Genomic DNA, 16591 nt, shown 5'->3' on the forward strand with positions numbered 1-16591 from the left:
AAGCCGCTCAGCTGTCATTCCAAGGAGCTGGAGGGGACATCGCCCCACCGGGAGATCCGGGCATCCTACCTTCACCGCCACCGTCTGACCGGGTCTCCATCTGCACCACCGCCGTCTGACCGAGTCTCCATTTCTTTGAATTCGGCGCTGCCGAGTACGCGGAAGTGATGTCATGTCATGACATCTCTTCCGGGTACTGGCGGCGCCAAATTCAAAATCTTACAGCATTCAAAACAGCCAAATTTGGTGTTTTCAATGCTTTAAGTTCAGAGGAGGGGTTTGGGGTCTTTTAGACCCCCAGATCCCTCCACCACAGTACCTGTAGACATTTAAAAAAATATATATATATATATCGGCAGATATCGGCCGATACCGATATCCGATGACCAAAATATCAGTATCGGTGGTAAAAAAACAATATCGGTCGATCGCTACTTTTAATAAACACAGAAACCAGTGGAACTCTGCTTTAAGCGTATGAAAAGACAAACATTTTAGGATTATGGCACTGAATTTCCAATCTCACTGTGTTTCAGAGAACACAGCATGTTGAAGAAAATGTAATTTAGGGATACAAAATGATTTATATTTGATACTATCATAAGCTTTCTGACAATTAGAACAATTTCCAAAACAAGCTCACTTCCAAGTTAAACAGGATAGGTGAAGAGAGGTATTCAGAGGTGACAACAAAGTTCAACATGTTTTTCATATTATTTATTGCACATACTCTCAAACACAAGTTTGTCATTGTTTTGATTGGTGCTAGTTCACATTTTTGCCGTGTGTTGTTGTGCACTGGTCATAAAAATAATTGTTCTCTTTTTAATACGTTCATGGGTATTTGAAGGGTATGGAAGTGCATGACAAAGAAAAAAAACAGAAATAAATAGATGCAGAGGTGTCCAGTTTTAGCACTCTTACAGAACACGCTGCATCATTTGATTTTGGTGCAGCTTACAAACGTGTACTTTTCTGCTCCTGCTCTTTGCTAAGTTCAAGATGTCCATTGGTCAAATGTTGTCCTCTTTTGCTCTCGCTTCTGAAAGAAAAAGACAACTCAGGTTCACTCAGTGAAAATTGATGCAATACAATTTGTCATATTATGATATGAGACCAGAGCATCAGAAATAATCACATCTACCAATGTAAATATTGTTTTTTTTTTTTTTTTGAATGGGTGAAAAATGTAAATGTATTTACTAGGAAACTAGCACTAAAAAAAAGTGCATTATTAAGGTAAAACTCGTGTCACTGTCATTACAAGAAGAGATTACCAGTCTGGGGGTTTTGAATCTCTGCAAAAAGAGAAAGAAGATGAAGTAATAGGTTCATTCACAAATTTACATTTGAAAAAAAAAATGTACACCCTTTGTCCACCAGAGGAACATATTTATGTTTTCCATGCTTCATTTAATGGTATGTTTTTTTAAACAACAGAATGGGACAGCAATGGGAACTGGCTGTGTGCCCACCTTTGACGATTTATTTTTGGGTTAGAGGAAGGGCGCTGAAGAAAATACATCCCATATATTATTATGGGTCAGATTTATAGATGATATATACATCTTTTGGAATTAATCCGTGGATAAATTTAAGGAATGTTGGCCTTAATCAATGCCAATGATACAGATATGTCCTTTTCAAGTGAAAGAGACACAGAGAATCTATCAATTTCTTGGATTTGACTACAAGGAAAGATGAAAGAAGGAGAATATTTACAGTACTTTACAGGAAAGTGACATCAGTGAATAGTCTGCATCATTGGTATAGTTATCATCCAAATTAACTAAAGAGAGAGCGATACCCACAGGAAAAACTTTGCAATCAAGATGAATTTATTTTAACCACTTGCCGACTTCCCCCACGCAGATTTACTGCGGCAGGGCGGCTTGGCTGCACATAATCATGTAGATCTACGTGATTATGTGCACGTAGTTTCGGCAGGGTGATTAGACACAGCAGGAGGCAGACTGCAGGAGGAGCGGGCTCGATCGCCACCGGCCTCCAGTGATCTTTGGCAATACTAACAAGAGAGCTGTCTGGAATGTAAACAATGCAAGATGGCTCTCCTGTCAGAGAGGCAGGGAAAGATTGTGTGATTCAGCTAAGCTGATTCACAGATCTCTGTCTGCCTCTGTTCAATCCACCCCCCCCCACAGTTAGTAAGCACATCTACGGAACACATTTAACCCCTTGATCACCCCCAGTGTTAACCCCTTCCCTGCCAGTGTCATTTATACAGTAACAGTGCATATTATTTAGCACTGATCACTGTATTGTAATGTCACTGGTCCCCAAAAGGTGTCAGTGTCAGATTTGTCCGTCGCAATGTCGCAGTTCCGATAAAAGTCACTGATCACCGCCATTAGTCCATAAATCTATCTGTAAACGCTATAACTTTTGCGCAAACCAATTATTATACGCTTTTTAGGATTTTTTTTTTACCAAAAATATGTAGCAGAATACAAATTGCCCTAAACTGATAAAAACAATTAGATTTTTTTAATTTTTTTGTTGGGAATATTTTATAGCAGAAAGTAGAAAATATTGGTGTTTTTTTCACGGTAGACGCACTTTTTTATATATAATGCAAAAACGAAAAACCAAGGAGGTGATCAAATACCACCAAAAGAAAGCTCTATTTGTCGGAAAAAAGGACATCAATTGTATTTAGGGTACGGCATCGTACGACCGCGCAATTGTCAGTTAAAGCAACGCAGTGCCGAATCGCAAAAAATTACCTGGTCATTAAGGGGGTAAAATCTTCCGAGGCTGAAGTAGTTAAAGAAAAGTTTGAACTTTGAAAAAAAATGAACATTTATACTCACCTAGGTGGATGCAGCATTTATCATCTATCTCCCTCTGGCTCTGCAGTAAGAGCTGAGCGATCAAGCACCACTGATCGTTCAGTTCTCCCCTCCACTCTGAGCAGAGAGCCGGGACTTTCAGTCTCTGCTCTGCCCAGGCAGTGCTCACTGGAGTACTGGGCTGTGGAGGGGGCAGGAGGGACTGGCTCAGGCTCTCAGCAGATCGCTGAGTGGCTGAGCCAGCTGTTCATCCAGGCTTCTGGTCGGACCCTGACCATATGGTCAGGATCTTTTCAGAGCCTCGATCAGCTCTGTGGCGTCAGCCAACAGTAGACTTCAGCCGGCTGTTGGCTGAAAACGGGTCATAGGAGTGCAGAACGAACTACATTCTCTTTGGCAATACTTCTCCTCTAACAATGAATTCAAGAAAAAATCCGAAATTTGCCGCACATATTTTTGGAGAGAGGGTATCTGAAGAAATGTTTAGAGATTGCTTAGTAGAAAAAAAAAAAGAGAATCTCTTTTGAGATTGGAAAAATCTACAAGAAAGGAGAAAGATAAAAGATAAAAAGGCACATCCTATTTAACCCTGTGCACATTAGCATTAACTTTGCTTTGTGCTGTGAGCATGCTACACAGCCCGCTCCCTGCACAAAGATCAGACTCTCACGAAAAGCCCGGGCTCTCATACTAATGATTGGGATCTGGGACTTTCAGTTCCCGGTCACCTGATCACTATGGTAGCCTCTGATTGGCTTCTACAGTGATCAGTCACTGTGCAGCCTGCCCCTGTGTTTTCTTTCTCTTTTGAATGGAAAAAAAGATTTAAACAAATACAAAAAATATATAAAAACTAGGAAAAAAATAATTAGATCAAGGTTTGATCTAGGTCAGTGCCAGGGTTAGTGTTGGGAAAAAGGTAAGGGTCAAACATTAAGGAAGGCTCAAAGGTTGGGGTCAAAGCTCAGGCTCAGTATATTTTTTGTAGTTTTTTAAATAATAAAAAAAACACAAAATGCACACCATTGTTACTGGTCCCTACTACAGGTACAAACAACAAATAAAGTACACATATGTGGTATAGCTGCAATCGTCAGGAGCAGAGGAAATTATTTTAGGTTGTTCTTTGGTGAGAAGTTATGGTAATGTCAAAAACATATACAGCTACATTTTAAAAAATTATTTTGTTTACTATTTTGGGCTAGTTTTCAGGAGATAGTTGCCAAGTTTTGTTCAGGCATTACCATTCGTTTTACTCTCTGTTTACTATTTACCGCTGTCAATCAAAGTCAGGAGAGCGAGGGACAGGGCCAAACTGGGGCTCACTGTCTGAATAGACACAGGGAGCTGTGGCTCAGCTCAGGTACCCCTATAGCAAGCTGCTTGCTGTGGGGGCACTTGACAGGAGGGAGGGACAAGGAGAGATGACGAGGGACCCAAGAAGAGGAGGATCTGGGCTGTCCTGTGCAAAATCACTGCACAGAGCAGATAAGTATAACATGTTTATTATTTTGATAGGAAAAAAAAACAAAGACTTTACAATAACTTTAACCACTCTGACTGCTTGTAATAACAGCCAAGTGGACGGTTAGCAGCTGCATGCATGGGGGTCTAAGGGTCTGGTATGGATTTTGGAGGGAACTCCACGCCAACTATAAAAACCATACCGGACCCAAAAGATGCAGCAACCAAAAAATGTGTATACAGCACTAAATGTAATGTAATGCTATTAAACACTGTACTACACTATACTCACACTACACTGTACACACTATAACACTCTACACCTATTACAATAACACTAACAAGCTTTTACTGAGCCCTACTCTATATATCATCAACAACACACTGCAAAAGGTTCCGGTGCGAAGGAACATTTTATAGTGTGGGGTGGGACTATGAGCAATGAGCCATGATTGGGCATCATTACTTTCTCCAATAAGGGCTCTGACAGTGCTCTCGTGCACTGATTGGGCAAAGACTTGCAGTCAGGTACATTGCTTCAGCCAATGAGGGCCCTAGAATGCACTGTGCTGCGTAAACATCCCGCTGAGCGCCCTGCAAATTCGGGTGTCTGTCGAACGGGCAAACAGGTGATGTTCGGGCTGAACTTTTGCTTATCTTGAACTGTTCAACCAAATCTATAAGTAAAGAAAAAAATTAAATCCATCCATTATATTTAGGAAAGCGAGGAATATGAACGATGCTCTCATTCATAGTCATCTGGATACACATGCTAAAATGGCAAGGAGTGAACTAGAACATGTGAAAAGTATCCTGCTCAAAAGAGGGAAAACCCTATATACAGTATGTATGGTGTCCACATGCAGGTAATTCAGATTATAAATTTTTAGGCATTTAGGGAAACAAAATTGGATTCCTGTAAAGGAGACTTAGAAAAGACCCTGCTTTAGGCTAAAGTGTGATGAATCTTTATAATAAATTCCAAAGCAACCAACAGTTTGAATGAAGGATTTCCATGTTCTTCCTTCATCGGTAACTGAGATAGGAGAGACTGCTCTGTGTATGACAAAAAAATAATCTGCAAAGTATTTTTTCGATAATATTTAATAAGCTTGATTGTACTGAAAATAATAGGAATTCTTCTGGCAAAATATAATGCTTAAAAAATAAGACAATTAATTGTATGAATTTATTAGGTTCAAATGGTGATTCTTATTCCTAGAATTGATGTCTAATTATCTAAATAGTAATTAAGATGTAACTATTAATAAAAACTCCCAAACATCAGCAACAGATATAGTTTTTAATCATGCAAACTGAGAGCATACCCTGATAAAAATAGCTTAAAAAATAGTTTGACCATAGATGAGCCCTAAATAAATAAGAAAATTGAGTGGAAATGCAGGCATGTGTCAATGCCTGCAATGACATCGCCATGTGATTTGCGTGATGACAACTGTGTCATACATGAGTGCATGACATAATGACATTACTGACTGCACATCTGAACGTGTTGAGGAAAGTTTAGAAATAGAAAGTGTAGCACCCTACAAGGTAGGTGCTAGGTAAAAGCATAATGGGCCTTGGCTGCCTAACAGCAGGGCCATGATTTTCAGCTGGACTGTCATGTCTCCCAGGTGTAGCTGCTGAGAGGGGAGTCTCCCCACTGGCTCCATGAGAGGATTCTCATTGGGCAGTGGAGGAAACCCAATCAGTGGCACATTCAGGCTTGTATCTACCCCAGAAGGCAGATTCTGCCGTAGAGGATTCTGGGAGTGGGTATAAGTTTGAAGGGAACGCATGACTCAGCATAATTGGCGGGAAGTACGGCTGTCTCCTCTCCTGTCAGAAGGATCGGGTGTCTCGGGTGGCTGCCTGAGAATCCAGAAGGGAGAGCTGAGCTGAGTTGCAGAGAGGATCTGGTGTGCCGAGGACCAGTGGAGGAAGAGGGGTCCAGTTCCAGGAAAGCCTTCCAAGGTCGTGAGTACTGTGAACTGCCCCTGGGGTCTGCCTAGTGTAGAGGGGACCACTCCAGTGAAGGTCCCAGGGATCCTGGAGCCTACAAGTGTCAAGGGGATTGCCTAGTGAAAGGACCCTGAAGTGTCAAGGGGGTTGCCTAGTGAAAGGACCCTGAAGTGTTAAAGGGAGTTGCCTAGTGAGAGGACCCTGGAAGTGTAGAGAGGGTGCCAGCGGTTGGGCCCTGAAGAGTCAAGTGTGCAGTGTTAGGAGTTGCAGCAGCACAAGCAGTCACAAGAAGCTACCTCAGTCAGTGAAGGGCTGGAGGGAGTCATACGCAGGCCTTTTGAGCTAGACAGAGTGTCAAGAGTCAAGGATTGGTACAGTCGTGGATCTTCTGAGTTAACCAGGGAGTTAAAGTTGAAGTTTTAGCACTTTCAGCAGAACAGTAGCTCAAGCGCCAGGAAGCGTTGGTTGGCATTCATCTGGCATCAGGACAGCGCTAACAGGCATCTTTTATACAATGTGTCCCAGTTAAACCTAGTTGAGCCAGAGGAGTATCCCACTCATTCCCTTCTCCCATCCCCATTATAAAATAAACAAAACAAACCAAAGATGCCGGAATGGTCATTGCCTCAGCTTTCACACTTGGGTTTTCAACTTCAATATGTCGGAAGTGTTACCGGTAACAATGGCAGACCCACATCAAGCCCAATGCCTGGAAATCCTGCTACAAAAGTATTTCACAGGACAGGAAATGTTTTGCTGCAATCTGCTCTTTTCCAAACACTATTATCCCTGACAAAGTCACACATGTGGAGACTCATGTTGGCCACTTTTATGCACCTATAATTTGGGTGAAGAATTTTATACTTTTACATGTGATGAGGACCATGTACAGTATGGGGGAAGACAATTAAAGTAACAACCAGTGAGGATTTTAGATTAGATTAAGGATAGAGATACTGGTAAGCATTTTTGAATTTATTGATAGAAAGAGCAGGAGAGATCAGAAAGTAAGAGAAAAGAGGCTAGGGATGGCAGCAAGTATTTTGGACACAAGGAATCTATTGATATAAAGAGCGGGATAGATCAGAGAGTAAAAAGAAATACAGCAATATAATTGAGAGATAAAGACTAGTTAAAGTAAGTAGGGAAATGGTAATACAACCAGTTATTTTTTAAACTCATATAATGTGAGGGAAATAGAATTAACCCTGTAGATACAGATACTGTATATTTTCAATGGTGAAAATAAAAGTAATGTTTAAGTATTCAATGGGTAAGATGTCTGGGAAAATGCATCAATTTTTGTATATTTCTCTTTAAGCTATTCTCCCACAAGAAACAAATCATAAAAATAATAAAGATCCTATATATATATATATATATTAGTCACCATCACTGGTAACCATGGTGGACAATATTAGATTCAGTACACCTTACACTTATTTAAATAAATGGCAACAATTTAAACCACTTAACCTCTCTTATATCTGTTGAGTGCTTCATTTGGGAGGTCTCTATGCTTCAGTTCCCATGTCTTCACATCTACCATAGCCATTCTAAGGGGGTCTCAAATGTTTCTTTTCATTTTTCTTTATATATTTATAAAGGCAGAGTGCAACAGAGGACACAGAAATCCCAAAATTCCATTGTGGTTGGAAACAGAGCCATGAAATACATCAAGATTATCTTAAACACTACATCATGACATGCTTTATACAGTACAAAATACTCTGCTCCTGAGTGTTTGCTCACCATGTGACTATTAGGATGGCCATATACAGTGGCAAGAAGAAATATGTGAATCCTTTGGAATTAACTGGTTTTGTGCAGTAATTTGCCATAAAAATGTGATCTGATCCTCATCTAAGTCACAACAAACAAAAACAATGTGCCTAAACTGATAACACACAAACAATTCTAATTTCTCATCTCTTTATTGAATACACTCATTAAACATTCACAGTGCTGGAGAAAAAGTAAATGAACCCTTGGAGTTAGTAGCTGGTCGAACCTCCTTTGACAGTAATGACTCCAAGCAAGCGCTTTCGGTAGCTTTGGATCAAACCGGCACAACATTCAGGAGAAATATTTAGACCATTCCTTTTCACAAAGCTGCTTCAGCTCAGACACATTTGTAGAATGTGTGGTGTGAACAGCTCTCTTGAGGTCATTCCAGAGCATATCTATGGGGTGAAGAATTGGCTCTAACTGGGCCACTCCAAAAGAAGCGTTTTCTTTTTCTGAAGCCTGTCTGTGATAGATTTACTTTGATGCTTAGTCATAGTTACATAGTTAGGGAGGTTGAAAAAAGACACCAATCCATTCAGTTCAACCTATGATCAGTGTGTGTATAAGTGTTTATGTCAACAGTACATTGTATACCCCTGTATGTTGTAGTTGCTAAGGTGCCCATCTAATAGTTTTTTTAAACTATCGATGCTCCCTGCTGATACCACTGCTTGAGGAAGAGAATTCCACATCTCTGACGGCATAGAATTCTTTACACAGTTTAAAGGGTAACTCCACTTTCGTGGGGAAAAAAAATAGCAAATAAAGAAAAACCAATATAGCGTATACAGTTGCGACACAAATCATATTGTAATTGAATGTCATTAAAAATTACCTTTCCTTTTCAATATGCAGCTGTTGTAATTTTCTGAAAATGCAATGCAATATGGCTACCAGGAGCTGTTCTGTATACAGAATGTGTACTCACCACACCCCAAAAACATAATTTCCTGCTTGTGTGATTGGCTCACCAATTTTCCCAGAAGTCTGCACTAAGATACAAGTCAGATTTCTGGCATCCCCTGCAATAAAAATTTCATTTTTGGTGGAATACTCCCAATAGTAACACGTCTAAAGGGATGCAGGCCCAGTAGATGTAATCATTAGAGCCCTGGAGCTGCCACAGCTGATAGATAATTATGAAACCACTCCCATTTGACCCACTCAGCACAGAGGCATAGAGAAACAAACAGGGATTTCTTCAGAACAACAAAAGGTAGGAATCTGCAATAATGTTTGTTAAAGACCTTGTAATGTACATAGATCACCCAGAGGGGAATGTTTTTTTCTCAACAAAAGTGGAGTTACGCTTTAAGGTTAAACCGCTTCTCTTCTAATTTTAGTGAATGGCCGTGAGTCCTATTATATTCCCTTTGACTGAAAAGTTTGTTCCCTATGCTAGGGTCACTGGTACGGTATTTGTACATTGATATCATATCTCAGCTCAAGCGTCTCCTCTCCAGAGAGTATAAGTTCAATGCATGTAGTATTTCCTCATAGCTGAAGTCCTCCATTCCCTTTATTAGCTTTGTTGCCCTTCCCTGGACTCTCTCCAGTTCCAGCACATCCTTCCTGAGGACCGGTGCCCAGAACTGGACAGCATACTCGAGATGCGGCCAGACCAGAGTCTTGTAGAGTGGGAGAATTATTATTATTATTATTATTATTATCTCCTTTTTTATACATGCCAGTATTCTGTTGGCTTTGCTTGCAGCAGCTTAACATTGCATGCCATTGCTGAGCTTGTTGTCTACTAGGACCCCCAGGTCCTTTTCCATCTTAGATTCTCCCAAAGGCTCTCCCCCTAGTAACTTGCCTTTGTATTTCTGGCACCCAGATGCATTAACTTACATTTTCCAACATTAAACCTCATTTGCCATGTAGATGCCCACCCCATTATTTTGTTCAGGTCTTCTTGTAAGGTTTCCACATCCTGCGTAGAAGTTATTGCCCTGCTTAATTTAGTATCATCAGCAGATACAGGGAGATTGAGCTGTTTATCCCATCCTCTAGGTCGTTTATGAATAAATTAAACAGGATTGGTTCCTGGACAGATTCTTGGAGAACCCAACTTTCCACACCAGACCATTCCAAGTACTCCCCGTTTATCACCACCCTTTGGACTCGCCCCTGAAGCCAGCTTTTAATCCAGGTACTCACCCTATGGTCCATACCTACGTACCTTAGTTTGTACAGTAAACATATGTGGTAAACTGTATCAAATGCCTTTGCAAAATCCAGATACACCACATCCACAGGCCTTCCCTTATCTAGATGGCATCTCACTTCTTCAAAGAAGGTTAATAGATTGGTCTGGCAAGAGCGATTTTTCATGAATCCATGCTGATTACTACTAATGATACCGTTTTCATTACTAAAGTCTTGTATATAGTCCCTTATCATCCCCTCCAATATCTTGCACACTATTGATGTTAGGCTAACTGGCCTGTAGTTCCCAGGGATATATCTTGACCCTTTTTTAAATATTGGTACCACGTTGGCTTTTCTCTAATCTGCTGGTAACATTCCCGTCAGTAGACTATCAGTAGACTATCCACCCTCAGGTGTAAGCCACCTGGTCCCGGTGATTTATTTATGTTAAGTTTCTCAAGTCTAGTTCTGAGTCTGTTTTCTCTTAACCATGAGGGTGCTTCCTGTGACATGTTATTAAATTTTACTTTAGAGTCTAAGGTACTGTATCCCCCCCAATTCTTTTGTGAAGTCTGAGAAGAATTTATTTAGAACCTTCGTCTTCTCTCTGTCCTTTATAGCCAGATTCCCTTCATCGTCCATTATAGGGCCAATATTTTCTGGCCTCACTTTGTTACTATTTATATACTTAAAAAATGTATTGGGGTATTTTTTTACTCTCTTCCGCTATGCACCTTTCGTATTCTATCTTACCCGCCTTGATTGCGTGCTTAAATTTCTTATTGCACTCTTTGTAATGTTGGAATGCTGCCAATAACCCCTCAGTCTTGTACTTTTTAAAGACCTTTTCTTTAGCTTTTATATGCATTTTTGCATTGGAGTTTAGCCATCCAGGGTTTATTTTTGTTTTTTTAAACCTATTCCCCGTTGGAATGCACTGGCCAATACCTTTATTTAATATGTTCTTAAAGCACTCCCATTTTTTCCCCAGTGTTCCTTGTTCCTAGGATTCTATCCCATTTTATATCATCTAACAAAGAGCGCAGTTTAGGGAAGTTGGCTCTTTTGAAATGTAGTGTCCTTGTATTACCCTTGTGTTTCCTATTTCTTTGATCTATACTGAAATTAATTGACCTGTGGTCACTGTTTCCTAAGTTGCCCTGTATTTCTACATCCTTGATCAGCTCTGTATTGTTAATAATCAGTAGGTCTAGTAACACAATGTTTCTTGTTGGTGCGTTCACCATCTGACCCATGAAATTGTCCTGCAAAACATTTAGTAATGGCGAGCCTTAGATGAATGTGTGGTTCCTTCTGCCCAGTCTATATCTGGTGAATAAAATCCCCCATTATAATGATGTTTCCAATCCAAGCTCTGATAGGAGGTCCGTCTCCTCTTCCTCCCTCTGGTTGGGGGGCCTATAGCATACGCCCAATATTACTTTCCCCATAGTACCTTCCCTTTGAAGCTCTACCCATAGGGATTGTACCTCCTTCCTAGCTACATTTGTGATATCGTCCCTCATATTCACTTGCACATCGTTCTTGATATGCAGGCATACCCTTCCCCCTTTTTTACCCTCTCTATCTCTGTGATAAATGGAATACCCTTGAATTGTTGCCAGTCAATCATGAGAGCTGTCAAACTAAGTCTCCAAAATTCCTACAAAATCGAAATCCTCCTCATACATCAACAGCTCCAGTTCCCCCGTCTTGTTAGCCAGACTTCTAGCATTAGCTTACAAACCCTGTAATTTTGTCCAGTTGCATACTATATGCTAGATGTTATGAGGCTGCACTCTCGATTTTTCAGCCTACCTACCTTGGGTTTTGGATCTCTGGTCCCCGTACTGCTAATGTCCCCAATAATGCCTGCTGAACCTTGTTCCCCGCTGGCTTGCTCTTGATCTGGACCCTCCCCCCCCCATCACCTAGATTAGAAGCCCCTCTAACTTTTCGGCCATCTTCTCTCCCAGTACGGTTGCACCCTCCCCATTTAGGGACAGTTTGTCCCTACTAAAGAGCCAGTAGCTGACTGAGAAGTCAGCCCAGTTCTCTAGGAACCCGAACCCCTCCTTTCTACACCAGCTCCTCAGCCCCTTGTTAATTTCCTTAATCTCCCGTTGCCTCTCGGGCATGGCTAGAGGTACAGGTAGTATTTCTGGGAATACTGTCTTGGAGGTCCTACTCCTTAATTTAGCTGCTAAGTCCCTGAAATAGGACTCTCCATCTTCCTCTAACTTTGTCATTGGCACCCACATGTACTATGACAGCTGGGTCCTCCCCAGCCCACCCAATAGTCTGTCAACCAGATCCATGATGTGCCGAACTCAGCATACAGTTCGGCCCTTACAGTCTTTTTGACAGAATGCCCTCTCTGTCCTTCTAATAATTGAGTCCCCTACCATCAGAATCTGTCTTTCCATACCATTAGCCTCGCTCCCACCCTCACTGGAGGAATTCTTTCCCCTGGCAGCTGGGGGCTTCGCTCTGCTCCAGCAATGCTGGTCCCTGACTGGTTGCCCCAACATCACGCAACAAGGCGTATTTACTGGGATGTTCCAGCCCAGGACCGGCCTCCTTGATTGTTTCCCCTCTACCCTTTCTAAATGTCACCCAACTACTTGGCTCTGGTGCCTGCACCCTTGTATCTCCACCCGTCTCTGTGCTGGCCCCTGCCGGTACCTGCCGGGGATGCTCCCAGCTCTCTTTTAGTATAGAGATTATTCACAGTGTTTCCAGTTGCTTCCCTAGATTCAGGACCGGAGCTTCCAGGGAAGCAGCGTGCTTACATCTTGTGCAGCTGTATTCGCCCTCGATCGGGTGATCGGGGAACGCATACATGCCACAAGATATGCACCGAATCGCATCTCCACACCCGCTAGGCATCGTACCCACTAATTTAATGGGGATTGGGAAATTATCTCTGTCCAATTAGCTGTTTACTAGCTTCCTGACTCTAATTTCGCAGCACAGTTACTCCTCAGTCACACACAGTTACTCAGCAGTATTCAACACTACACAGTCACTCAACACTACTCAGTTATGCAACAATAAAGAACTCAACAGTAATCACAATACTCAGATACTCACAAATACTCTGATACTCAACAATACTCAGGTACTCAACAATACTCAGGTACTCAACAATACTCAGGTACTCAACAATACTCAGATACTCACAATATTCAGCTACTCACAATACTCAGATACTCATACTCCTGCTGCATAACCCAACTTAGACTAAGCTTCAGCAGGCAGACAGCCATCCTGACTTTATCCTGTAGGATATTTTGATAAACCTGGGAATTTATTTTCCCCTTGATGATGGCAAGTGATCGAGGCTCTGAGGCAGTGAAGCAAGCACAAATCATGATGTTCCCTCCACCATACTTCAAAGTTGGGAATATTTTTGGTGTTGATAAGCTTGTATTCCATACACAGTTCCGAGTATTCTTCCCAAACAATTCAACTTTTTGTTTAATCAGTCCACATAACATTTTCCCACTAGTGTTGTAGTTAGCCAAGGTGCTCTTTGGCAAACGTCAGGTGTGCAGCGATGTTTTTTTTGGTGAGCAGGATTTCCTCTGTGGTGTTCTGTCATTGGCACCCTGCCTGTTCAAAGACTTACATATAGTAGACTCATGATCAGGGATGTTTGCCAGTTTTAGTGATGTCTTCAAGCCTTTAGCTGTTAATCGTGGGATCTTCTTTACCTCATTGAGGATTCTGCATTGTGCCTTGGGAGTCATCTTGGCTGGGTGCTCACTTATAAGAAGAGTAGCCACAGCACTAAACTGTCTCCATTTATAGGCAATGTGTCTAACTGTCGACTGATGGATGCCTAAACACTTTGGATCCTTTTCCAGCTTTGTGCAAATCAACTACTTTTGATCATATGCCTTCAAAAAGCTCCTTTTTGCAAGGTATGGAACACATCAGCTGATGGTTCATGAACCGCAATCTTAAAATATTTGAGTGTCTTTTATCATTTAAAGCTCCAAGACCTGGTTTACACTGCCACGACTTTCGCGCGACTTTGAAGCCGATATCCCAACATGACTTTGGCATAACTTGCATACAACTTCTTTAACAGAAGTCAATGCAAGTTCTGCTGAAGTCACACCAAAAGTAGTGCAGGAACGTTTTTCTAAATCAGAGTGAGTCATGTCACTCGTATTACAACAGCTCCATTGCACCTAATGGGGTGCGACTTGTCATGCGACATGTGCTCTCAAAGTCGAAGTGCATGTTGCACCAGTGTGAACAGGCTTTAACCCCATTTCCATACTCATTTCCCTAATTGGATTCCAGGTGTGCAAATTACTGACTCCAATTAGCTTTTGTTGAAGTAATTAGTCTATGGGATCACTTACTTTTTTCTCCAGCTCTATGAATGATTAATAGGTGCATTTAATAAAGACATGAGAAATTAGAATTGTTTGTGTAGTATCAACGTAACCACTTGCTGACCGCAATGCGTATATATATATATATATATATATATATATATATATATATATGTAAAAATAATACTAGAGATGTCCTGTACCTTGGGACCCCATGGGCATCACTTGTATGATCCTGGAGCTCTCTGTTCCGTGTCTCTGGTAGAAATAAACAGGAAAGGCCTCCAATGATGGGGCCACTGCCATAAATAGCCATTGGAATAGCTGAATGATACTGGTCCAAAAGATTTATGAGTGGAGCAATTATTCCAGCAACACGGGCTACAGTAGAGCAAAGACCCACTCCATTTTGTCTGTAAAAAAAAAAACAAAGTTTCACCATTGGTGTCGGGATACAATAATCCAAAAAGATTTTTAAAGAGTAAAGGTGTCTAGAATTTAGAACATTTGTCCCAGCCACATTTAGGCCATGACATCTCCTAGCATCTCCTGGCCCAAGAACTCTTGGGGGACAAATCAATGAGTGGGTATAGATTTGTTCAGCTAATCACTTTTGTTTTCCCTTTGAGAAAAAACAGTGCTCAGGTGCTCTCTTTTCCATAGGTTAACCCTAAACATTCATTCTGTGAGTACAACAATCTTTCCTAAGAAGGGTTTGGTATCTGGATTGTCTGTTCAAAGCCAGATGGTGCCTGTAGGTACCTTGGAGTATATGTCTGGGGAAAAAATAAAAAATATTCAGCAGTATATATCTGCAAGGCATGAACCAGGACCAAATTTACATCTCAGGAACCTATAGGCAGATAATTCTGAACCCCACCCCCCAAAAAAAAGAAAGAGAGTAAGAAGCCTTTTTTTTGCCTTGATAAATTACCACAAATTTCAGTGACAAGCACACTATAGTAAATTTTATGGCAAATAAAGGCAATGAATTACCCACATTTTTGGTAAAATATAAGATGAGGTTGCACCGAGTAAATAAATACCCAACATGTCAAACTCTAAGCTGTTACTAAACCCACAACAGTAAAATCAGTCTGTATATGCAGTAAAGCATGCTGGTTATACTCACTGTGCAACATAAGTGTTAATCCTCTGCATTGTGTAAAAAGGCTGTTTGGTGGGAGGGTGCATGTGATTAGCCCAGGGCCAATCAGCACTGTTCAGACAGAGGGTCAGGGGTTATGCAGCCTCATAGGAAAGTCAGAGTAGAATGAAAACTCCTACAAGCTTTAACCAGACACTCATGGAATTCATAAGACTGCTATATACTGCTGATTAGAAAAGGTATTTAGCAGATTATATTTACTAAAATAATTGCATTTTAATGTTCTGTGTACAGCAGGAGACCAGATATAGTGAATGCAAGGTCCTGGGTTTAGTAACACTTTAAATTTGTCTGCACTCTAGAAATAGTGACATACTTTAGTGCTTAAGAATGGTACAGTACAATTCAGTATAATACTTCAGTATATTTTCTATAGGTGATGCATCAAAAGCTCCCTATAGGTCATCAGTTTGGTGTTATGGAGGAGGTCTTGTGCTAGAATTATTGCTCTTACTCTGGTGTGTGCGGTGATATGTAGCATGTGTATCAAAATCAATGTTTTCACGTGTAAGCGGCACCGACATGTGCGTTTACATTCATACAGGTGTATATGTAGGGGGGGGGCCTCAAAACATTTTTTGGGGGGGATTTTATCTGCTTGGGTAAAACTTTTTTTTTTTTATTCCATAAGGTTGGGTGTAACTTTATTTTCTTGCAAAAAAAAAAACAAAAAAACATTTCATGCTGGAGTTTTTGTTATGTGATGATTTTTAGGAGGCAGGTTCTCTTTAATGAGACATGCAGTGTCTAAAAGATCTTGCATGTCTCATCTGGGCCCCACTGAATGTATTGCAATGCATACATCTCTTTCTGGCTAAGCTAACTGAGGAAAGTGACAGGGTCACAGCAAGAAGGGGAGGAGAGGGGACGTATGTCTGCTGTAGTTCCTCCCCTCC

General features: G+C 41.1%; 1 protein-coding gene across 2 annotated transcripts in view; it reads right to left on the minus strand.

The window, feature by feature from the left end:
- Positions 1-504: 504 nt before the first annotated feature.
- LOC309556904 (solute carrier family 22 member 13-like) overlaps positions 505-16591 on the minus strand; it is a 63152-nt gene continuing 47065 nt past the window's right edge. For both annotated transcript variants that reach the window (XM_082259461.1, XM_082259462.1), the window contains 2 exons: positions 14731-14940; positions 505-1042 (listed from right to left, as the gene is read on the minus strand). In XM_082259461.1, the coding sequence (XP_082115587.1) occupies positions 958-1042; positions 14731-14940 (295 nt within the window). In that variant the 3' untranslated portion in view covers positions 505-957. The remainder of the gene's footprint in view (positions 1043-14730; positions 14941-16591) is intronic.

The sequence above is a fragment of the Pelophylax lessonae genome (genome assembly GCF_965119305.1).
Source record: "Pelophylax lessonae genome assembly, chromosome: 5".
Taxonomy (NCBI): domain Eukaryota; kingdom Metazoa; phylum Chordata; class Amphibia; order Anura; family Ranidae; genus Pelophylax; species Pelophylax lessonae.